Genomic DNA, 16,690 nt, shown 5'->3' on the forward strand with positions numbered 1-16,690 from the left:
GGATTTAGGGAGCCCTGAACGGAGTAACAGGTGGCCTTGCAGAGAAAGGCAGAGAGAGACGGGAGACGCAGAGAGGCCGAGAGGAGAGGGTCAGGTGGCGTGATGGGTCTGTCGTATTAAGGCACGCAGTTTGTGGCAACCCGCTAAGGCAGACACGGGAAGTGAATACAGAACGCCCTGCTCTGATTTACACATCGTGGACCCTCCATAAACGGTGGTTGCACGAACGAATGAATGCCACCACCCCGAATCCTGCTAGGCACCTGGCAGGGCCCCCCGGCCCGCCCCCTGCAGCCACGCCCCGCCCGCCCCGCCCAGCCCCGGCCCCGGCTCTCACCAGCCACCACCTATATGTGTCCTTCTCCAAGAACGCGTTCTGCGTGGTCAGCAGCGGCTGCATGGACCGGTTGAACCTCTCGTCGAACCAGGCCGACACCTTCTGCTGGCTGATGCAGCGGGCGCAGCTGCAGGGCCTGTGCGTGTATTTAATGAACTTCTTGAAGTTCTCCGAGAGCTCGACGACCATCTGCTTGGGAAACCAGGTGGTGGTCACCATGGTGTGGGAGTAGTTCAGGAAGAAGGAGGTGAGGAAGATGAAGAGGACGAGGAGGGTGAGCACTTTGAGAGTCCTCTTTCTCATGGTCACCATTTCTGCCGTCCGGACGGGCGCCTCCCGGGGCTGGCTGGGCTGGAGGAAATCACGCCTGGTCCAGGGGGAATTTGGAAGAAAAATCCCGGAGATGGAGGCTCGGTCACAAGGTGAGGCAGGGATTCCCAGGGGGGCCTCCAGGCCTGCTAGGGCCGACTTCACTCCCGCCGGGCGATGGCCACGCCTGTGTGCGGGACATCACCCCGTGATGGTCTGAGGCTAAGAGGACCCCTCTGGGGGGCTTGGCCCTTCTTGCATATAATTTGTCTTTTCAGGAAATAAGTAGGATGCTTTGTCAGCAGTCCTGGAACAGCCAACAATGTCTCTTGAAGCTTTAATCAAACTTAATAAAATGACTTCCTTTCCCATCCAAAGGGGTTGAGGGGTAATTAATCTTGGTGACAGTGCAGGGACTCTCGGGGGTGAGGACCTTGGAGGAAGGGTCACGGTGCAGGACAGAGGCACGATGTCTTTGCCACTGTCCTCCGGAAAGGGTGATGGGTGACGATGCTTAATTAGAACCGGGTCTTTCCCATGCTGTCACCAGAGATGTGGCCGTTAAGCAGCATGCCGGATGGAGGCACTGAGGCTTGCCTGTCATCTGCACAGAAAAGGAGGAAGAAAACAGGATGAAATTCTATTACCTTGTTATAAAACAATCTTTCTCTCTCCCCACCTCCTCCAGGATAAACTCCGTGATCTTCTGCTCTGGCGTCAAGCCAACATGGTGAGTGGCTCTGGACCATTTATTTACCCTCTTGAGCCTTGGTGTGTGCATGTGTATGATGGGATGTTAACGCCCATTCTGCAAGGTCTGCTAAGGGACACAGGGGTCACCCTGCCATCTTTCCTGCAACCAGAACTGGGTCCATTTAAGCATTCCACCAAAGTCGTGAAATGAGTCAATGATGCACATACAGTGGAATGCATACGGATTGCTGAGTACCTGCCAAGTACATGCTACTTTCTCTCTCCTTCACTCTCTTTTGGATTCTGAATTTCAATAAGAATTGTAGGCTCCTGCCCACCTCGGCATTCAAGCTCTGCCTGTTTGCCTCAGTCCTACAGAGTAGGCTTTAGCTGGCCCAGGTTCAAGTGCCGCTTTACCAGCTCTGTGGTCTTGGGAAGTTAGTCAGTCTGCCTGGCCCTCAGCCTCCTCTTCTGTAAAGTGAGAAAACAATACCTCCACTTACCAATGGTTACAAAGATAAGATAAAATGCTGTAGGCTGACACTCTGGAAAACAGTATGGACGTTCCTCAAAAAGTTGAAAATAGAGCTACCCTATGATCCAGCAATTGCACTACTGGGTATTTACCCCAAAGATACAAAAGTAGGGACCCGAAAGGGTACGTGCACCCCGATGTTTATAGCAGCAATGTCCACAATAGCCAAACTGTGGAAAGAGCCAAGATGTCCATCGACAGATGAATGGATAAAGAAGAGGTGGTATATATATACAATGGAATATTATGCAGCCATCAAAAGGAATGAGATCTTGCCATTTGCAACAACGTGGATGGAACTGGAGGGTATTATGCTGAGCGAAGTAAGTCAAACAGAGAAAGTCATGTATCATATGACCTCACTGATATGAGGAATTCTTAATCTCAGGAAACAAACTGAGGGTTGCTGGAGTGGGGGGTGGGGTGGGAGGGATGGGGTGACTGGGTGATGGACACTGGGGAGGGTATGTGCTCTGGTAAGTGCTGTGAATTGTGCAAGACTGTAGAATCTCAGATCTGTACCTCTGAAACAAATAATGCAATATATGTTAAGAAAGAAAAAAAAAGAAGAAGAAGAATGTAGCAGGAGGGGAAGAATGAAGGGGGGGAAATCGGAGGGGTAGACGAACCATGAGAGACGACGGACTCTGAAAAACAAACTGAGGGTTCTAGAGGGGAGGGGGGTGGGAGGATGGGTTAGCCTGGTGATGGGTATTGAGGAGGGCACGTTCTGCATGGAGCATTGGGTGTTATGCACAAACAATGAATCATGGAACACTATATCTAAAACTAATGGTGTAATGTATGGGGATTAACATAACAATAAAAAAATTTAAAAAAAAACAACAAAAAAAATAAAATTCTGATATCTGGACTAAAAAAAAAAAAATGCTATAGGCTGAGCTGCTGGGATCTATTAGGCAATTGCTAAGCTTTTCCTTTTTTCAATGCCTACATGAATGAGTATTCTTGAATGATCCACTCAAAGCCGGACACGATGGGCCATGCATGTACATCTACTTCCTCCAGCAGTCCTCAAAGTAGACTGCCAGCCAGATAGGGGGTCCCCATTTTGTCCTCAGAATAAACTGAGATTCAAGGAGATTAAATGACTTGCCCAAGGTCACGGGGAAAGGAGGAAGCAGGACCTGAATCCAAATCCACAGGCCTCTGATTCCATGTGCGTGGAGGGGAGGGGGCACCAGGAACTGGGGGCAGAGGGTCTACTCTGGGAGCAACACCCTGTCTCTCAACTGGTCTTCAGTGGGAAGAACAGAGAGAAAGGGGGAGTGTATTTCCATCAAAGAGAGCACCTCCTCAGATGTCCATAACATGAGCCCCCAGACCACACTGCCTTTGTGCTGTCACATCTCTTCACTTGAGCATGATGTCTTTGATCTTTTCTTGGAATGTGTCCCCTGTCCACGACCCAGTCTCTGTCTGGTCAATTCGTCCCCACCCTTAACATGTAGATGTCAATGAGCAGGATGCATTTTTTCTAGGAAAGTGACAGTTGAAGGGTTATTAATTACCTTTTGGTAGGAAAAGAGGGGGGTGCTCAAGAATCAGGCTAAACCCATAGTGCTTCCTGGAGACATCCAAGGTCCAAATGTGCGTCTACTCCCTCAACTCTTCAGCTCAGTTGGCAAGGGCATTTTGATTCACCCACTTCTCCATTTCTCATTGTTCAAAACAACCTGACTCGTATTTATAACCTAATGGTGTCCAGGGTCATCCTTTCCAGCCACCCCTTGCTCCTCTGGCAAGAAGCAGCTCTGTCACTGGAGTGAGATTAACCTGCTTATTTTCAAGGGTGGGCTCTGATTTAATTTGGCTGGCAGAGATTCCTAGTCCTCTTGGTCCTGGGATGGGTATGTGTGCTAATTCATGGAATCACACTGAAACCCCTGACTTGTAGGGAGGGAAGAAACTTTATTTTGTTCTAGCTATTTGATTTTTGCATATAAAAGTCAGGCTTGTGCTGGCCATTTCATTTTATTTTTTTACTATGTAATCTTTTTAATTTAAATTCAATTAGCCAACATATAATATGTGCTGGTCATTTTAATAGCTCATGTGGAAGAGGTAACAGCTGAACAGGGCTGAGACAAGTGGTGCTGACTCCCTGATCTAGTCATACCTGCAGTCTACCCTACACCTCAAATTTTTAATGACATGTGATAATAAATCCCCTTTATTGCATAAAGCACATTATTTATATAAAACTTGAAGCAATGTGACTGACCCACAGGTCACAGCTGCTCCTGCCCAGGCTGACCCCCACTGTGCAGAAAGTCCATCCCATCCTGCTTGGTTCTTACTCATTCTTCAGGAATCAGCTGGTGCTGACTCCTGGAGGAAGGCCTGCCCTCTCCTGGCAGGAGTAGGGTCCTCTCTTGGCTTCCACGGTGCCGTGGCTTCCCCTCCGCCAGCACTGTTTACTTATCTGCCTCTTCCCTGGGTTGGGAGCCCCATGAGGATAGGAGCTCAGTCTCACTCATTGTTGGGCGCCTGTCACCTGGCATGAAGGAATGCAGAAGCGAATGAAGGGAAAGGCAAGGGCCAACAATTCAGAGGAGAGATGTGAGCAGAAAAGCACAGACCAAGAGTCAGAAGACTCTGATTCTCAGGCTGCACCACCCATTTGCTGTGTGACTGTGAACAAATTACCTGCCCTCTCTGAACCATTTCTTCAACTGGAAAATGAGGATAACACCGATTCTGTCCACTTTTCTGGGCTGTCAACCGGGCAAAGTCTGTCTCGTTGTCTGATTCACTCACTATCTATTTTCTAGGGGCCTGTGGTGGGCCAGGCTCTGGGACAGGTGATTGGGACACATCATGAAATATTCTAAGGTGGAAGCTTTGTAGGCATCTGCAAGACCCTGGTGCCTTCAGGAGAAAGGAGGCTGGTACCCCTGGATCGACGGAAAGGAGAGGAAAGGAGAAGAGAAGGCATGTGTGGGGTGGGGTGGACAGCGTGGGGCTGTGGAAGCCATTAAGCAAGACTAAGTTTGCTCTGAGTGACGTGGGACCCACTGAAGGGTCTGAGCAGAGGGGCAACACGGTCTCACTGCATCTGTCTCGGTAATGAGCACAGCCCAAGACGCTCTCGCTGACTCCGCATCCTGATGCCAAGGTCAGAGACAAGGTCACTCAAATAGATGACTGTTGAACCACACAGACCAAATACAATTCTGAACGAGGGGTCAGGTTCCCGACAATGTCCTGGCTCTGCAAGGGAGGTATTCATGGTCTAAGCTGATGCTGGGGTAGGGTGAGAGTGGGGACAGAGGGCGAGGCTGGGCTGCAGAGGCAGGAGAACTGTGACACCCCCCTCCCGTCCACTCAGCACGTGGTGGGAGCCGCATCTCTGAGGCCAGAGTGCGTGCTCGGGTCCCACCGACCTGCAGAGGCTTCTGAGCTGCTATCAATTAGTGCTTTTCAAAGCCTTTTGAAATAAGCTGCAGTGGAAAAGCAAGAACACCCTTCCACCCCTTCCCTGGCCCCAGGGAAGCAACGAGGAATGCGTGACTTCCCCGCACTCCGGTAAGTGAGGCAGCCTGCAACACCTGGGGGAACGCCAGCCCTGGCTCCCTGAAACAGAACCCAGACCAAGATGCCATGTGCGCGGCGAGGGAGGCCAGCCCCGCCTCCCCAAAACAAAGTAGGGGGAGGACACGGCTCCCTGTCCTGCCTGCAGAGTGGCTGATGTCTCGCAGCCACATAGTGGAGGACAAGCATATCCTGTTTGTCCTGCTCTGCAGATACTGAGCTTTTTACAGACAGAAGGTTTGTGGCAAGCCTGCCAGTGTCGTGCAAATCTACCCGTGGCATTTTTCCAACAGCATTCGCCCACTTTGCGTCTCCGTGTGACATTCTGGTAATTCTCGCAGTATTTCCAACTTTTTCATTACTGAATTTGTTGAGATGATCTGTGATCGGTGATGACAACAGGCTGAAAGCTCAGATGACACCACTTTTCGGCAATAAAGGATTTTCAAATTAAGGTATCTATCTTGATTTTTAAAGATAAAAGGCTATTGCACTTTTAATAGACCCCTATAGTATAAATGCAACTTCTTTTTTTTTTTAAGTTTTTTATTTATTTATTTGACAGAGAGATACAGAGAGAGCACAAGTAGGCAGAGCGGCAGGCAGAGGGAGAGGGAGAAGCAGGCTCCCTGCCGAACGAACAGGGAGCCTGACGTGGAGCTCGATCCCAGGACCCTGGGATCGTGACCTGAGCCAAAGGCAGACACTTAACCGACTGAGCCACCCAGATGCCCCAAACGCAACTTCTGAATGCAGTGGGAAACCAGAAAATTCATTTGACTCGCTTCGTTACAATGTCCACTTTATTGCGGTGGTCTGGAACTGAACCCACGATTATCTCCAAGGTCCGCCTGTCCTGGAGGAGGCACGGAGAATGCGTATGTGACAGTCTAACGGGGTCACCGGCACAATGTTGAACACACATTAGCACCCTTTCAAGGGTCCAGAAAGTCAAGATTTCTCAAAAGAGGGTCCCTAACAAAGATAAACCCACCCGGGCAACAGGGAGACATTGGCAATGACCAGCCACTGATAGATAAGCTGTTTCAAATGCTTGGAAAACGAGGTGAATGAACAGCATGGGTTTCTGAATGTTTAGTTCACACCTGCTCAAGTGCACGACTCTCCCCAGGCTGGGATGCCCTCCTAGCCCTCTGCAGAGTCCCCTGCACGAGGGCTGCTGGTAACATCAGCACTTAGGTCTAATAAGGAGGTGCTGCAACTGTCATCTGTGTGATCCTCACATCAACTGGGCAAAATGGATAATCATGCTTATTTCCCTGACATACAAAACTGAAGCCCAGAGAAGGCAAGTGACTTGACTAAGGTCACACAGCGAGACAGTGGCAGAGCCAGCACTCTGACCCAGGCTTCTGCCTCCTCCCGGATCTTTCTACGTAGCCATAGCTGACCCTCTAATTCATTAATACCTGCTCTCATCTTCATTATCTCCTTTCTTGTCATTCCTTTGGGCTTGAAATCTGTCATCTTTCCAATTTCTTGAGACAGATACTACATTGTTCACATCCTCTTCTGCTGTGTGAATTAGGGTATTGCGTTCATTTTGGTTATTGTCTTTCTCAGTTCTAGAATTTCCACCTGAGCAAAATTTTTATAAGCTCTAGTTCTTTTCAGGTGAAATTCCCCACCTTGTCCATCTTCCTGAAATTATTCATCACAGTTATTTTAAAGATTATGTCTGCACCTTGTGACATCTGGATAGCATAGGGGTCTATTTCTATTGTCTGTTTTCTCTCTTTATCTCTCTTTGGTCATTTGGTTCTGTCCCCTGGCATGCCTGGTAACGATGCATACTGTGTGAGCCAAAAGCGTAGAGACTCTGGAGCAGGCTGTCCTTATTCAGAGAGGAAGGTGCTTTCTCCTGGTCGGCAGGTGGAGCAGGGGCATGTTACTTTGTTCCAGGTACCAGGGTGACTGGGGCCACACTTCAGTTTTCACAGTGACTGGTTATTTCCAATTTGCTCCCACTTATTTCTGGTTTGCCCCCACTAATAGGCCACAGCCCTTCTCAAAGGATAGCTGGGATGCCTACCGAGGCGCCTCCTCCTTGCATGTTCTCACCTCTGATCTCCCCTGCACTGTGAGGTTGTCAAAAGCTGGGTCTAGCCTTTTAGTCTCTCCGCTGCTGTTTGTAGCTTGGATTCTCAGGCTCTGGTCCCAGGCAGCTGAAATACTGGTAGATGCCTTGGAAGGAAGAAGAGATGCAGAGCATTCCCTCTTTTCTCTGTGGTTCCCTTTGCTCTAGGTTCTTGGTCGCTTAGGTTTGTGCTGACCCGGAAGTCCTGAGTTCTATTTTTAATGTAATTTAATTTGCTTTACTCCCAGCCTCGTGAGACAGCCCAGCACTGAGCTGCCGTGCTCTCTGCCTGCTTTTGGAGCCTCCTACGAGCCAGCACATCCCTCATGCAAGAAGGGAGCTGGAGTATCGGGCTCCGCCTCCCATTCATCGCCCTTCTCTCATGGATCTTCACCTCTCAAGTCCTGGCTGCCTTGGCTGTTCTCTTAATGCCTCCAAAGAGCTGGATTTCTAGCTCATTCAGCTTTTTTAGTCCTTGGTGGGAGAAATGGTCTACAAGCCTCTGCCACTGCTGGACGTGGAGGCCACACTCGCTTTCCTCTGCCTCTCTGGATGCCCGGTGCCTGGAATGGAGTCCTGGGTGTGGGGGGAGCTTGGAAAATCCAGAGAAGAGGGCGGGGCCCAGAGAAGCCCCGAAGGTGCCACGCAAAGCAAATCGCGTCACACCAGCCAAGCGAGCAGATGGTGGGAGGGAAGGCAGCAAATCAACAGGCGGAGGGCGTCAGCCGCAGCCTCTCGTCTGTCACCACCTGCCCACCCCCAGCTCCATCTGCTTTCACTTTGTCTCCACACACACCAGCTTCAGGACACAAGGAAGGATGACTTCCCAGCTCAACGCATCCTGAGAACACTATGAGTAGTTACAGGGATTTAGCATCCAGGAGCCTGCTGATCATTGATCCCACTATGTCCTGGCTTTTGGCGTCCTGGCTGCTTCACATGGTGGCCCAGGGTGGCATGGAATAAGAACTGACCTTAAGCTTTCTATCAAAGAAGATCTATTCTTTCCTGAACTGCTATCCAGCCCTGCCCTGTTCGCTAGACACACGGCATCCATCTAGTCTGGTTCTGTGAGGCACCTGCTAGTGGGTCATGGTCAACGGCTGTCGGAAAAGAAAATGGCGCAGACAGACCAGGGTTCAAATCCCGATTCCTCCCATTCCTAGCTGTGGGCTCATGGGAAAGGCACTCCGTCACTCTGATATCGGTTTCTGAATCCAAGAAGCGGGACTAATAGCACCCACCTGGAGGGTTGTGGTAGATTTAAAAGACGTGCCCAGAAGTGACCAGCCAGTCTGGCACAGAGTTGGTTCTAAATGTGGCACAGAGTTGGTTCTAAATGCCAGTTCTCTGCCCCTCCCCAAGGTCTAGGCCCTCATTATGGAAAAAAAAAAAAAAAATCCAACAGGACCCCCGGCTTGCCTTCCTGGCAGGATTATTTAAAAGAACAAATGAAATCAGGCATGAAAGCACCGAGGGGCATTATGACAATGATGATCCCACCTTGCTCCATGAGTTGCTTCCATCCATCCAGGGACTGCTTCCTGTTCTACTGGCCATGACCTCTGAGAACCTGCACGGAAGGGGCCCCTAAGTAATGAAGGGGCTAGGGGTTAGCAGAGTACGTGCAGTTCATGTGGCCCAAGTTCTCTGTGCAAAGGTTAATGCTCAGAGTGCCGACCTCGTCTGCCCCTGGGGGCGTTAGGACATCCTGTTTCCTGCAGCTTGCAAGGCCCCTAGGCTGGATACAGTCTACAGCAGTGAGGACTCTTCCATCCCTCCTCTGTGCCCTCTCCCCTACTGCAGGGCCTGAAAGTCTGGAAACCACATTTCCTGGCTTCCCCTGCCCGGAGGGCTCTGGATGCAGCTGCGATTCGTTGGACTGGCAAAAGGGAGGCAGGGCCGTCCTCCCTCCCACCGCGGTGGAGGCTGCTTCGTGCTCCGAGTGCTGGACCCAGAACCACCTGCCTCCCTCACCTCCGAGCTGGCTTCCTGTAGTTTCCCAGCCTCAGGACCTCAGCCTAGAGTAGTAGGACAAGGACTTCTCTCCTGTCACCTTTCCAACAACTTTGCAAGCACCAGATCCCCTGAATCCAATCCTTCAGCTTAAAGTTTCTGCCTCAGTTTCTTCGTCCGTAGCACGAGGATAAGAATGGTACCCACTTCCCAGGGTTGGATCGAGAAAAACATGAGTCAAGGTAGGTCAATTGTGTAGAGCAGCGCCTGGCACACCCCGAATGCTCCTGAGTGTGGGGTGTTATTATTGCCGCGGGTTCTGTTTTCCCGCATGGAGCGCCAACACCCCACCCCTACATTTCTGCCCCATTTCTGCTGACAGATTGGAGGCTGAGCTCAGAGAGGGGAAATGACTTGTCCAGTGACCCAGAGATATGGCGCCAGAGCTGAGAGGGGAGCCAGGCCCCGGATTCCACGACACGCCTGGCCTCAGAGATGGAACCACTCTGTTCCCACGGCTGCCCCTGGCGGGGCTGTTGGCACACTTCCCCGGGAAGGGGCTGGGAAGGCGTCACGGGCTGAGCCCAAACACAGCAAGAGAGGTCTGGGAGCTGGTCCAGCTGCTGCGGCCCGGGGTGAGGCCCTGCAGGAAAGTCCGAAGGTCCTGAGCCCCTGGCAGTGTGACCCCAGGGATGGCACCTCGGCTGCCTGAGCTTCGAGTCCCTCGTCCATAAACGGGGGGTAAACACCGCCCTTGCCTCTGAGGGAGCTGCAGGGCAATAGTTAATCTGTCAACAGGAAGGAGGGGTTCTCTCTGGCAGACCCTATTCTAAGCAGGACTGTAGATCACACTGCCTGAGCCCACGACAGTTGTGGTGCTGGAACCGGGGATTACCTCCATCTTTCAGAGGTGGGAACAAAGGCCCCAGCGGTCAAGTTCCCCGCCCAAGACCCTCCACTGGTAGGTGGTGAAGAGGAGTTGCAGGCGAGGCAGAGCCTAGTGGGGGGTGTCCAGGGGTCTGCCCTGCCCTGGACCTGGCATCTGAGCCGCAGGAGAGGTGAGGAGCCCCACCGGGCAGTCCCAACGGGGTCTGCATGGGGCCCAGCTCAGCAGCTGGCTCGGGGCGAGCTCGGGCCCTCCCTGCTTGTTTGGTTCTCTTCCTGGTGGGCTCGCTCCAGCTCAGCTCCACCCGCTGTGAGTCAGCCCCGAAGCTGGCAGCTGGATCCCCACGGCCTGGCCCAGACCTGGATGCCCTCAATGTCTCGTTCTTCCCCTGGGCCAGGAAGGACCAGCCACGCTGCATCCCGACCCTGTTCCCGGCACAAAACATCACCCGAGAGAAACCTGGCCACAGTGAGGTGAGGCCTGAGAGGTGGCCCCGGGCACGCAGACGTAAATAGGGGTGACAGGCTCCCGGACACTGCAGAGTGGGGAGTGGCTGCTTCTCTCCTTCCAGAGGAAAAACTAGGTCTCTAATTAACCCAGCCAGCAGGTGCGCTGACCCTGAGGCCTCTCTCCTCCCTGTGCCTCCCAGGGGATGAGGGACAAAGGAGACAGCCCCCGCCCTGGGGCAGCAACCCTGTGGTCCGGCAGCGACACGGAAGCACCTCAGGACTTTAGGCCAGTGCTCATCTCTGGGCCTCAGCACCTCCTCTGTACAATGGGACGACGATGGCAGCCCCTGCTCACCCCAGACTCCACTAAGAGAAAAAAAGTTAATGCATACGACATGCTTAGCACTGACGGTCACTTTCCAAATGGACCATAACAGGTAGCCCCCACGTAATAAGAATGTTACCTAGAGTACTGAATGTGTAACATGCATCAGAATCAATGCTAAGGGTTTATGGACCTAGAAAAGTGTCTAGAATGATCCTGACCTTCAGTAAACGATGGTTGTCATCAACATTAATGTTGAGGAAATTTCACCTTGCCCTGGTGTCAGTGTACATTTGGGCAACTAAGAAGCATGTGTGTGCGCTGCAGGGAGGAGGCAGGGTTCAGGATGAAGGCCTGTGCGAAGCGGAGCACTTACCACGCAGTTACCGTGCACCAGACAGACACCCCCCTCTGATCTGCACCCCGCCACTCCCTCTGCAGATTCTCTCTCTCCCTTTGATTCTCTCTCTCCCTTTGATTCTCTCACACAACCATTACTGTGCACTGGGCATGCAGCAGCAGCTCTGTCCAGTGCTGGGCAAAACAACGGTTAGAGAAAGTAAATGGCCTTCATCCTTGCCCTCCTGAAACCTAACTTTACAGAGCGGGGCAGAGGCTGAGATCATTAAGGGCTCACACGAAGAATTGAGAAAGGCTGTGATGGATCAATTCTGTGGGCCGACTCAGCTAGGCCATGGCGCCCAGTCGGTTGACCCAGCTCTAGTCTAGGTGTGGCTGTGAAGGCATTTAATCTATGTGGTTGCCATCTATAATCAGTTGGCTTTAAGGAGACGATCCGCCAAAATGTGGGTGGGCCCCATCTAATCAGTTGAAGGCCTGAAGGCAAAAATTGAGGCTTCCCGGAGAAGGAATTTTGTCTCAAAACTGCAACAGAGAAATCAAATCCTGCCTGAGTCTACAGCCTGCTGTCCTGCCCTATGGATTTTGAAGCTGCCCATTCCACAGTACATAAGCCAAATCCTGAAAATGAATCTCTTAACACGCATACACCTATACTCTACGGGGTCTGTTTCCCTAGAGAACCCTGACTGATACAACTGTCTTCAGTGCTACAGAAAAGTGGGCATGGGGTGGGGCTGGCAGGTGCCCTAGGAAGTGGTAATGGCCTGAGGCCTGCACGGCAGAGAAGACAAGAGGCTCCGGGCTGGGGAAGCTCTGGGCTGGGGAAGCTGCAGGTGCAAGAGGTCTGTCGGGGATAGCAGGTGAGTCTGAAGGAACTGAAAGAGAGAGAGGCCAAGCCAAGCAGAACCCCAGAGAGAAAGATGCAAGGTGCAGCTGGCCAGTGGGCTGGGGCCACAGGAAGTCCCAGCAGGGTTGGACACAGTGAGGTTTCCAGATCAGGCTCAGGGAGGTCAAGGCTTGCCCACATCAGGCTGCCAGGATGCAGAGTCAGGGCTGAGAAATGGCTCCTCCCACAGCAGCAGCCTCCCACGGCCCAGCCTGTCGGGGAGGGCTGGATGTGTGCACCCATGCCTTCGGGGGGTTCCGGCGGGAAGCTGGGCATCTGGGGGGCCCCTCCACCTTTCCCACCTTGCTCTGTACCAGGGGCTAGCCTTAGTGCGGCATCAGTGGGCTCCCACTCTGGCTGGCTTCCTGTGGATTTGGCCCATGGGAACGCGGTGGGAGACTGGAGAGAAAGGGGACAGGGACTGGGGGCTCCGGCCCCTCCCTGCATACACTGGCTGTGTCTCGGGGTCTTAGCAACACCTCTGATCTCATCCTCTCGCCTCCTTAGCCCTAGGGCTGGAAACATCCCACGGTCTCCATCGCCAGGGATGGCCCCGTCCCTGTGGTTTCTCTGCCCCAGACCACGTCCTCATAAACCCCCCTTTCACAAGCTGCCCCCCGTGGCCCATGCTGAGGACACCATCTGCATGCTGCTGAGTGGCGCGGGTGGCCCCAGGGTCCTGCCTGTTGCAGGCGCCAGCCCTGCATCTCTAGGAACAGCCCTGGCAGCCTCCGAGGATTCGCACGAAGAGCTGGTTTGGGCCAGCTGGACGCCCAGAGCCCTGGCTCCCCTCCCGCCTTGGGTAGCTGATCTTTCTGGAAACTTCCCAACCCTGCAGCCCAGGAACTCACCCATCAGGAGGTCTTCCACTGAGATGGTCTGGAGCAGCCACAGAGCCAGAGGCTCCCCCTGGGCTCCCTTCAGGTTCCAGACTCACCACATTCCAGGTCCCACTAGGGGGCCCTCTAACAGGCCCCGGCAGGTGACAACCACCAGCTGCTTCCAGGGCCCGCCTCCCAGAGGAACCCGCAGCTGACTGTAGGCAAGACACAGGGCCAGGCCCCTGCAGCCCAGGGCGGCTCCCGGTGCTGACGGCAGCCTGACCCCCAGCCACTGCACAGCCCCTCTCTGCCACCCGTTCACCTGCCTCTCCCATCCGCCGGCCCTCGGACTCCCGCTAGACTTCAATATCAAGCTGGTTTTGCCGGCGGACAAAGGCCCACAGGACATCTCTAACCGGCTCGGTGGCCACTGGCGGGGTCTCCTCCTCATCTCCATAATGGTTTGGCAGCCTCAACCGCCTCCCAATCTTCCCCATGCACAGTCTGCCCAATCGGCAGTGTCAATATCTGGCACGTTTTTGTGCTGGACTCCTAGCAAGGTGCCCAGAGGATCTTTGGGACAGGTACCCTTCCCTCTGCTTTGGGGGGAGGAGGCCATTGGGCTCTGAGAGGCTACACAACTTCTTCGGGACTAGCCAGGGGGTGAGAGAGGCAGTTCCAGGTCCTATGGGGAAGGCAGTACTATCAGTCCCATATTATAGATGGGAAAGCTGAGGCCCGTGGCCTCAGGATACTTTCTCAAGGTCACACGGCTAGGAAGGGCAGGGTGGATTCCCGAGTCTGCTCTTCAGTGCTGCTCCGGCTGGCCCCTCACCTGCGCACCTCTCACCCGGCCTCTTACCTCTCACCTGTGAGGACACCTGAACTGCCCTGCACACCCCAGCGGCATGTCGATCTTCACCTTGAGCCAGTGAAGCCAGACTGCGCCAGCGCCGGGATCCAGCGCATGGCAGTTCACACATGGACCTGCCTGCTCCTAAGGCACACGCACCTCCAAGACATGAACCCCAAGGGCCCTGGAGACTCGGAAGTGGCGGGCCGATGATAACTGGAGAAGAGGGAGGGCTCCATGGAGGAGGTGGTCGTGGAGACTGAGGGAGGTAGAGAGGGTGGAGTAGAGCAGGCAGTTTCCCAAAAGTGCATGGTGGCGGCGGCTGCGGTGATAGGGGGCGCCTGGCACAGTTTCGGAAATCAGGGTGCCCTGAGTGGGTGGGGCCAGCTCCTGGAAGTCTTTAGGAACGTGGACTTTGGGATAAAGGCATCGGGGAGCTACTGATGGTTTGTGAGCAGCACACAGCAGTGACAGGCAACCGGCATCAGGAAGCTAGACTGGACGGGGTGGAGTCTGAGACCAGCCCTGTGTCCATCCTGGTGCCTTGGGAAGCCCATCTCCTTCGGGACCTGTTTCCTGACTCCTTCCTGTGCTGACCTGACCATCTGTCTGCCCAGGTCCCCCACACCCAGGCGGTGCTGACCGCTTGAGAGAGCCCCCTTCTTGGGCTCAACAATCCTCCTCTCCTTACCCTGGTACCTCTTGCTTGCTGGAGGGGAAAAAAAGATTCCCCGCAGCAGTAATAGTGAGGGGTTCAGAGCGGGCGGTTTTGAGAAGTGCGTCTGAGAAACGTGATTAAGCAGGATTAGGGTCATATGAGAAGCAGTGGATATACCTTCATATTTTGAGCTGCACAAAAGGAATTTAAATCCACAAATCTTCTTATGTGTGTAGCTTGAGTGGTGCTAAATTCAGAGTCTGAAGACACCCTTACAACATGCAGGGCATGTAATGTGGTCAGGACTGCATCTGCATGGCCAGGCTGATACCTGAGCCCACCTCCGACCCCGGAAAAAAAGGGGGGACTTCCCCGATTTCAGTGGTGTCTAAGTCATGGCAAAGGAAAGACTATTCAGAACTCTGAGACCCAGACCCCCACCCCAGCCCTGCCTCGGGGGTCTGCCGCTGGTTCTAAAGGGCTCCCGGGTAAGTGACAGGCTGGAGTCCTGGCTGGTGTAGAGTGAAGGTTTAGATAGTTGAGGTAAGGTCCCTCCCAGGCCCCCGACTTCCAAGGAGAGATTTTTTTTAACCATTTATAGGGGCATCCAGTAGGCTCCTGAAGGGGTTGAGGGGGGACGATCTCTGGTGATGTCCAGAATGGGGATTCCGATTGCAGGATCAATGCAGTGGCTAATATGGTGGGAGGAGCCCAGCACCCTCCAGGGTTTGGAAATGGGCAGGAGCCCCAGACGGCAAGCATGAGTCTGGTACGAACCATCCCAGCAACCAAGGGTTGAAGGGGTGTCATGATGTCCAGTGGGGTTACTGGGATAGCGCTGTCCTGACCTAGACCCCCAGAGCCCACTCGGGAGGAGAAGGGCAGCTACCCTCAGAAAGAGCTGCCTGTTCAACTCCCAGCACTCTGCGACCAAGCCACCTGTGTGGGGCCTTCCTGAGCCCACACTGGGAAAGGAGGGACATCTTGCCTCGTTGACAAGGGACTTTGGAAGAGCCCACTGGGGGGACCGGGAACGTGGGTGCCTGAAGCAGATGGGCAAGGCTCACATCATGGGCTGGGGAGCTTTCAGAGCAGCTGAAACCAGCCAGCCCTGTGAGGCTCAGGGCAGCAAATACAACAGCACAGGGCAAGCCTGGTCAGCGGGGGCCCAGCGAGTAGGGCGCAGTGGCCAGTGGTGACCTGGCACGTGGGGTGAGCGTGTGGGAGGCGTCCCCAGAGCTGGGAGCAGCCAAGCGAACAGGAGGGCTTAGAGCCAGGGAGAGAAGGAGATACTAGTCTTGGCATCCCAGAGCTGGTGAGTCCTGGAGAAATCCATGCACAAGCATGTCAGGGAAGGAGGCATGGGCACCTGTCCCTAATGTCCACAACTGGGTGCCAGCATCCAGCTGGACGCTTCTCCTAGGGCTCATTCAGTCATCACAACAGCTTTGCAAGGGGATGACACTTCGTCTCGCGTAGCAAAGGCCGAGGGGATGAGCTCAAGGGCACACAGCGAGGGACGGGCTCCAGATTCAACCCGGAGTCAGCCTGGGCTGGGTGCACATGCGAAGCACCTACGGTGCTGCTGATCCCCTGCCGGGTTTGTATTTTAAAATATTTCATTTATTTATTTGAGAGAGACAGAGATAGTGAGAGAGAGCTCGAGCAGGAAGGAGGGGGAGAAGCAGACACCCCGCGGAGCAGGGAGCCTGATGCGGGGCTCGATCCCAGGACCCCGGGATCATGACCTGAGCCGAAGGCAGACGCTTAACCATCTGAGCCACCCAGGCGCCCCTGGTGTTTGTGTTTTAAAGCACGTAGGGATGCTGGGGCCTGGGGAACATCCAGGCAGCTCTCTCCCCTTGGCATTACTTCCTGCCTCGTGTCGTTAGCCATCATGAAGATGCCTCATCATCTAGCACCTGCTGGCCACTCGGGCTCAGACAGGTTAGAGGACCCACTCAGG

The 16,690-nt window shown here is 53.7% G+C and overlaps 1 protein-coding gene across 5 annotated transcripts in view; it reads right to left on the reverse strand.

Annotated features, from left to right (window-relative positions):
- ST3GAL1 (ST3 beta-galactoside alpha-2,3-sialyltransferase 1) overlaps positions 1–16,690 on the reverse strand; it is a 93,047-nt gene that overhangs the window by 17,217 nt on the left and 59,140 nt on the right. For 4 of the 5 annotated variants that reach the window (XM_032415704.1, XM_032415707.1, XM_032415705.1 and 1 more), the window contains one exon: positions 338–1,250. In XM_032415704.1, the coding sequence (XP_032271595.1) occupies positions 338–649 (312 nt within the window). In that variant the 5' untranslated portion in view covers positions 650–1,250. Of the gene's footprint in view, positions 1–337; positions 1,251–1,677; positions 1,705–16,690 lie in introns of those variants that run through there. The other variant, XM_032415708.1, reaches the window with a different exon arrangement.

The sequence above is a fragment of the Phoca vitulina genome, unplaced genomic scaffold (genome assembly GCF_004348235.1).
Source record: "Phoca vitulina isolate PV1807 unplaced genomic scaffold, GSC_HSeal_1.0 scaffold18, whole genome shotgun sequence".
Classification (NCBI taxonomy): domain Eukaryota; kingdom Metazoa; phylum Chordata; class Mammalia; order Carnivora; family Phocidae; genus Phoca; species Phoca vitulina.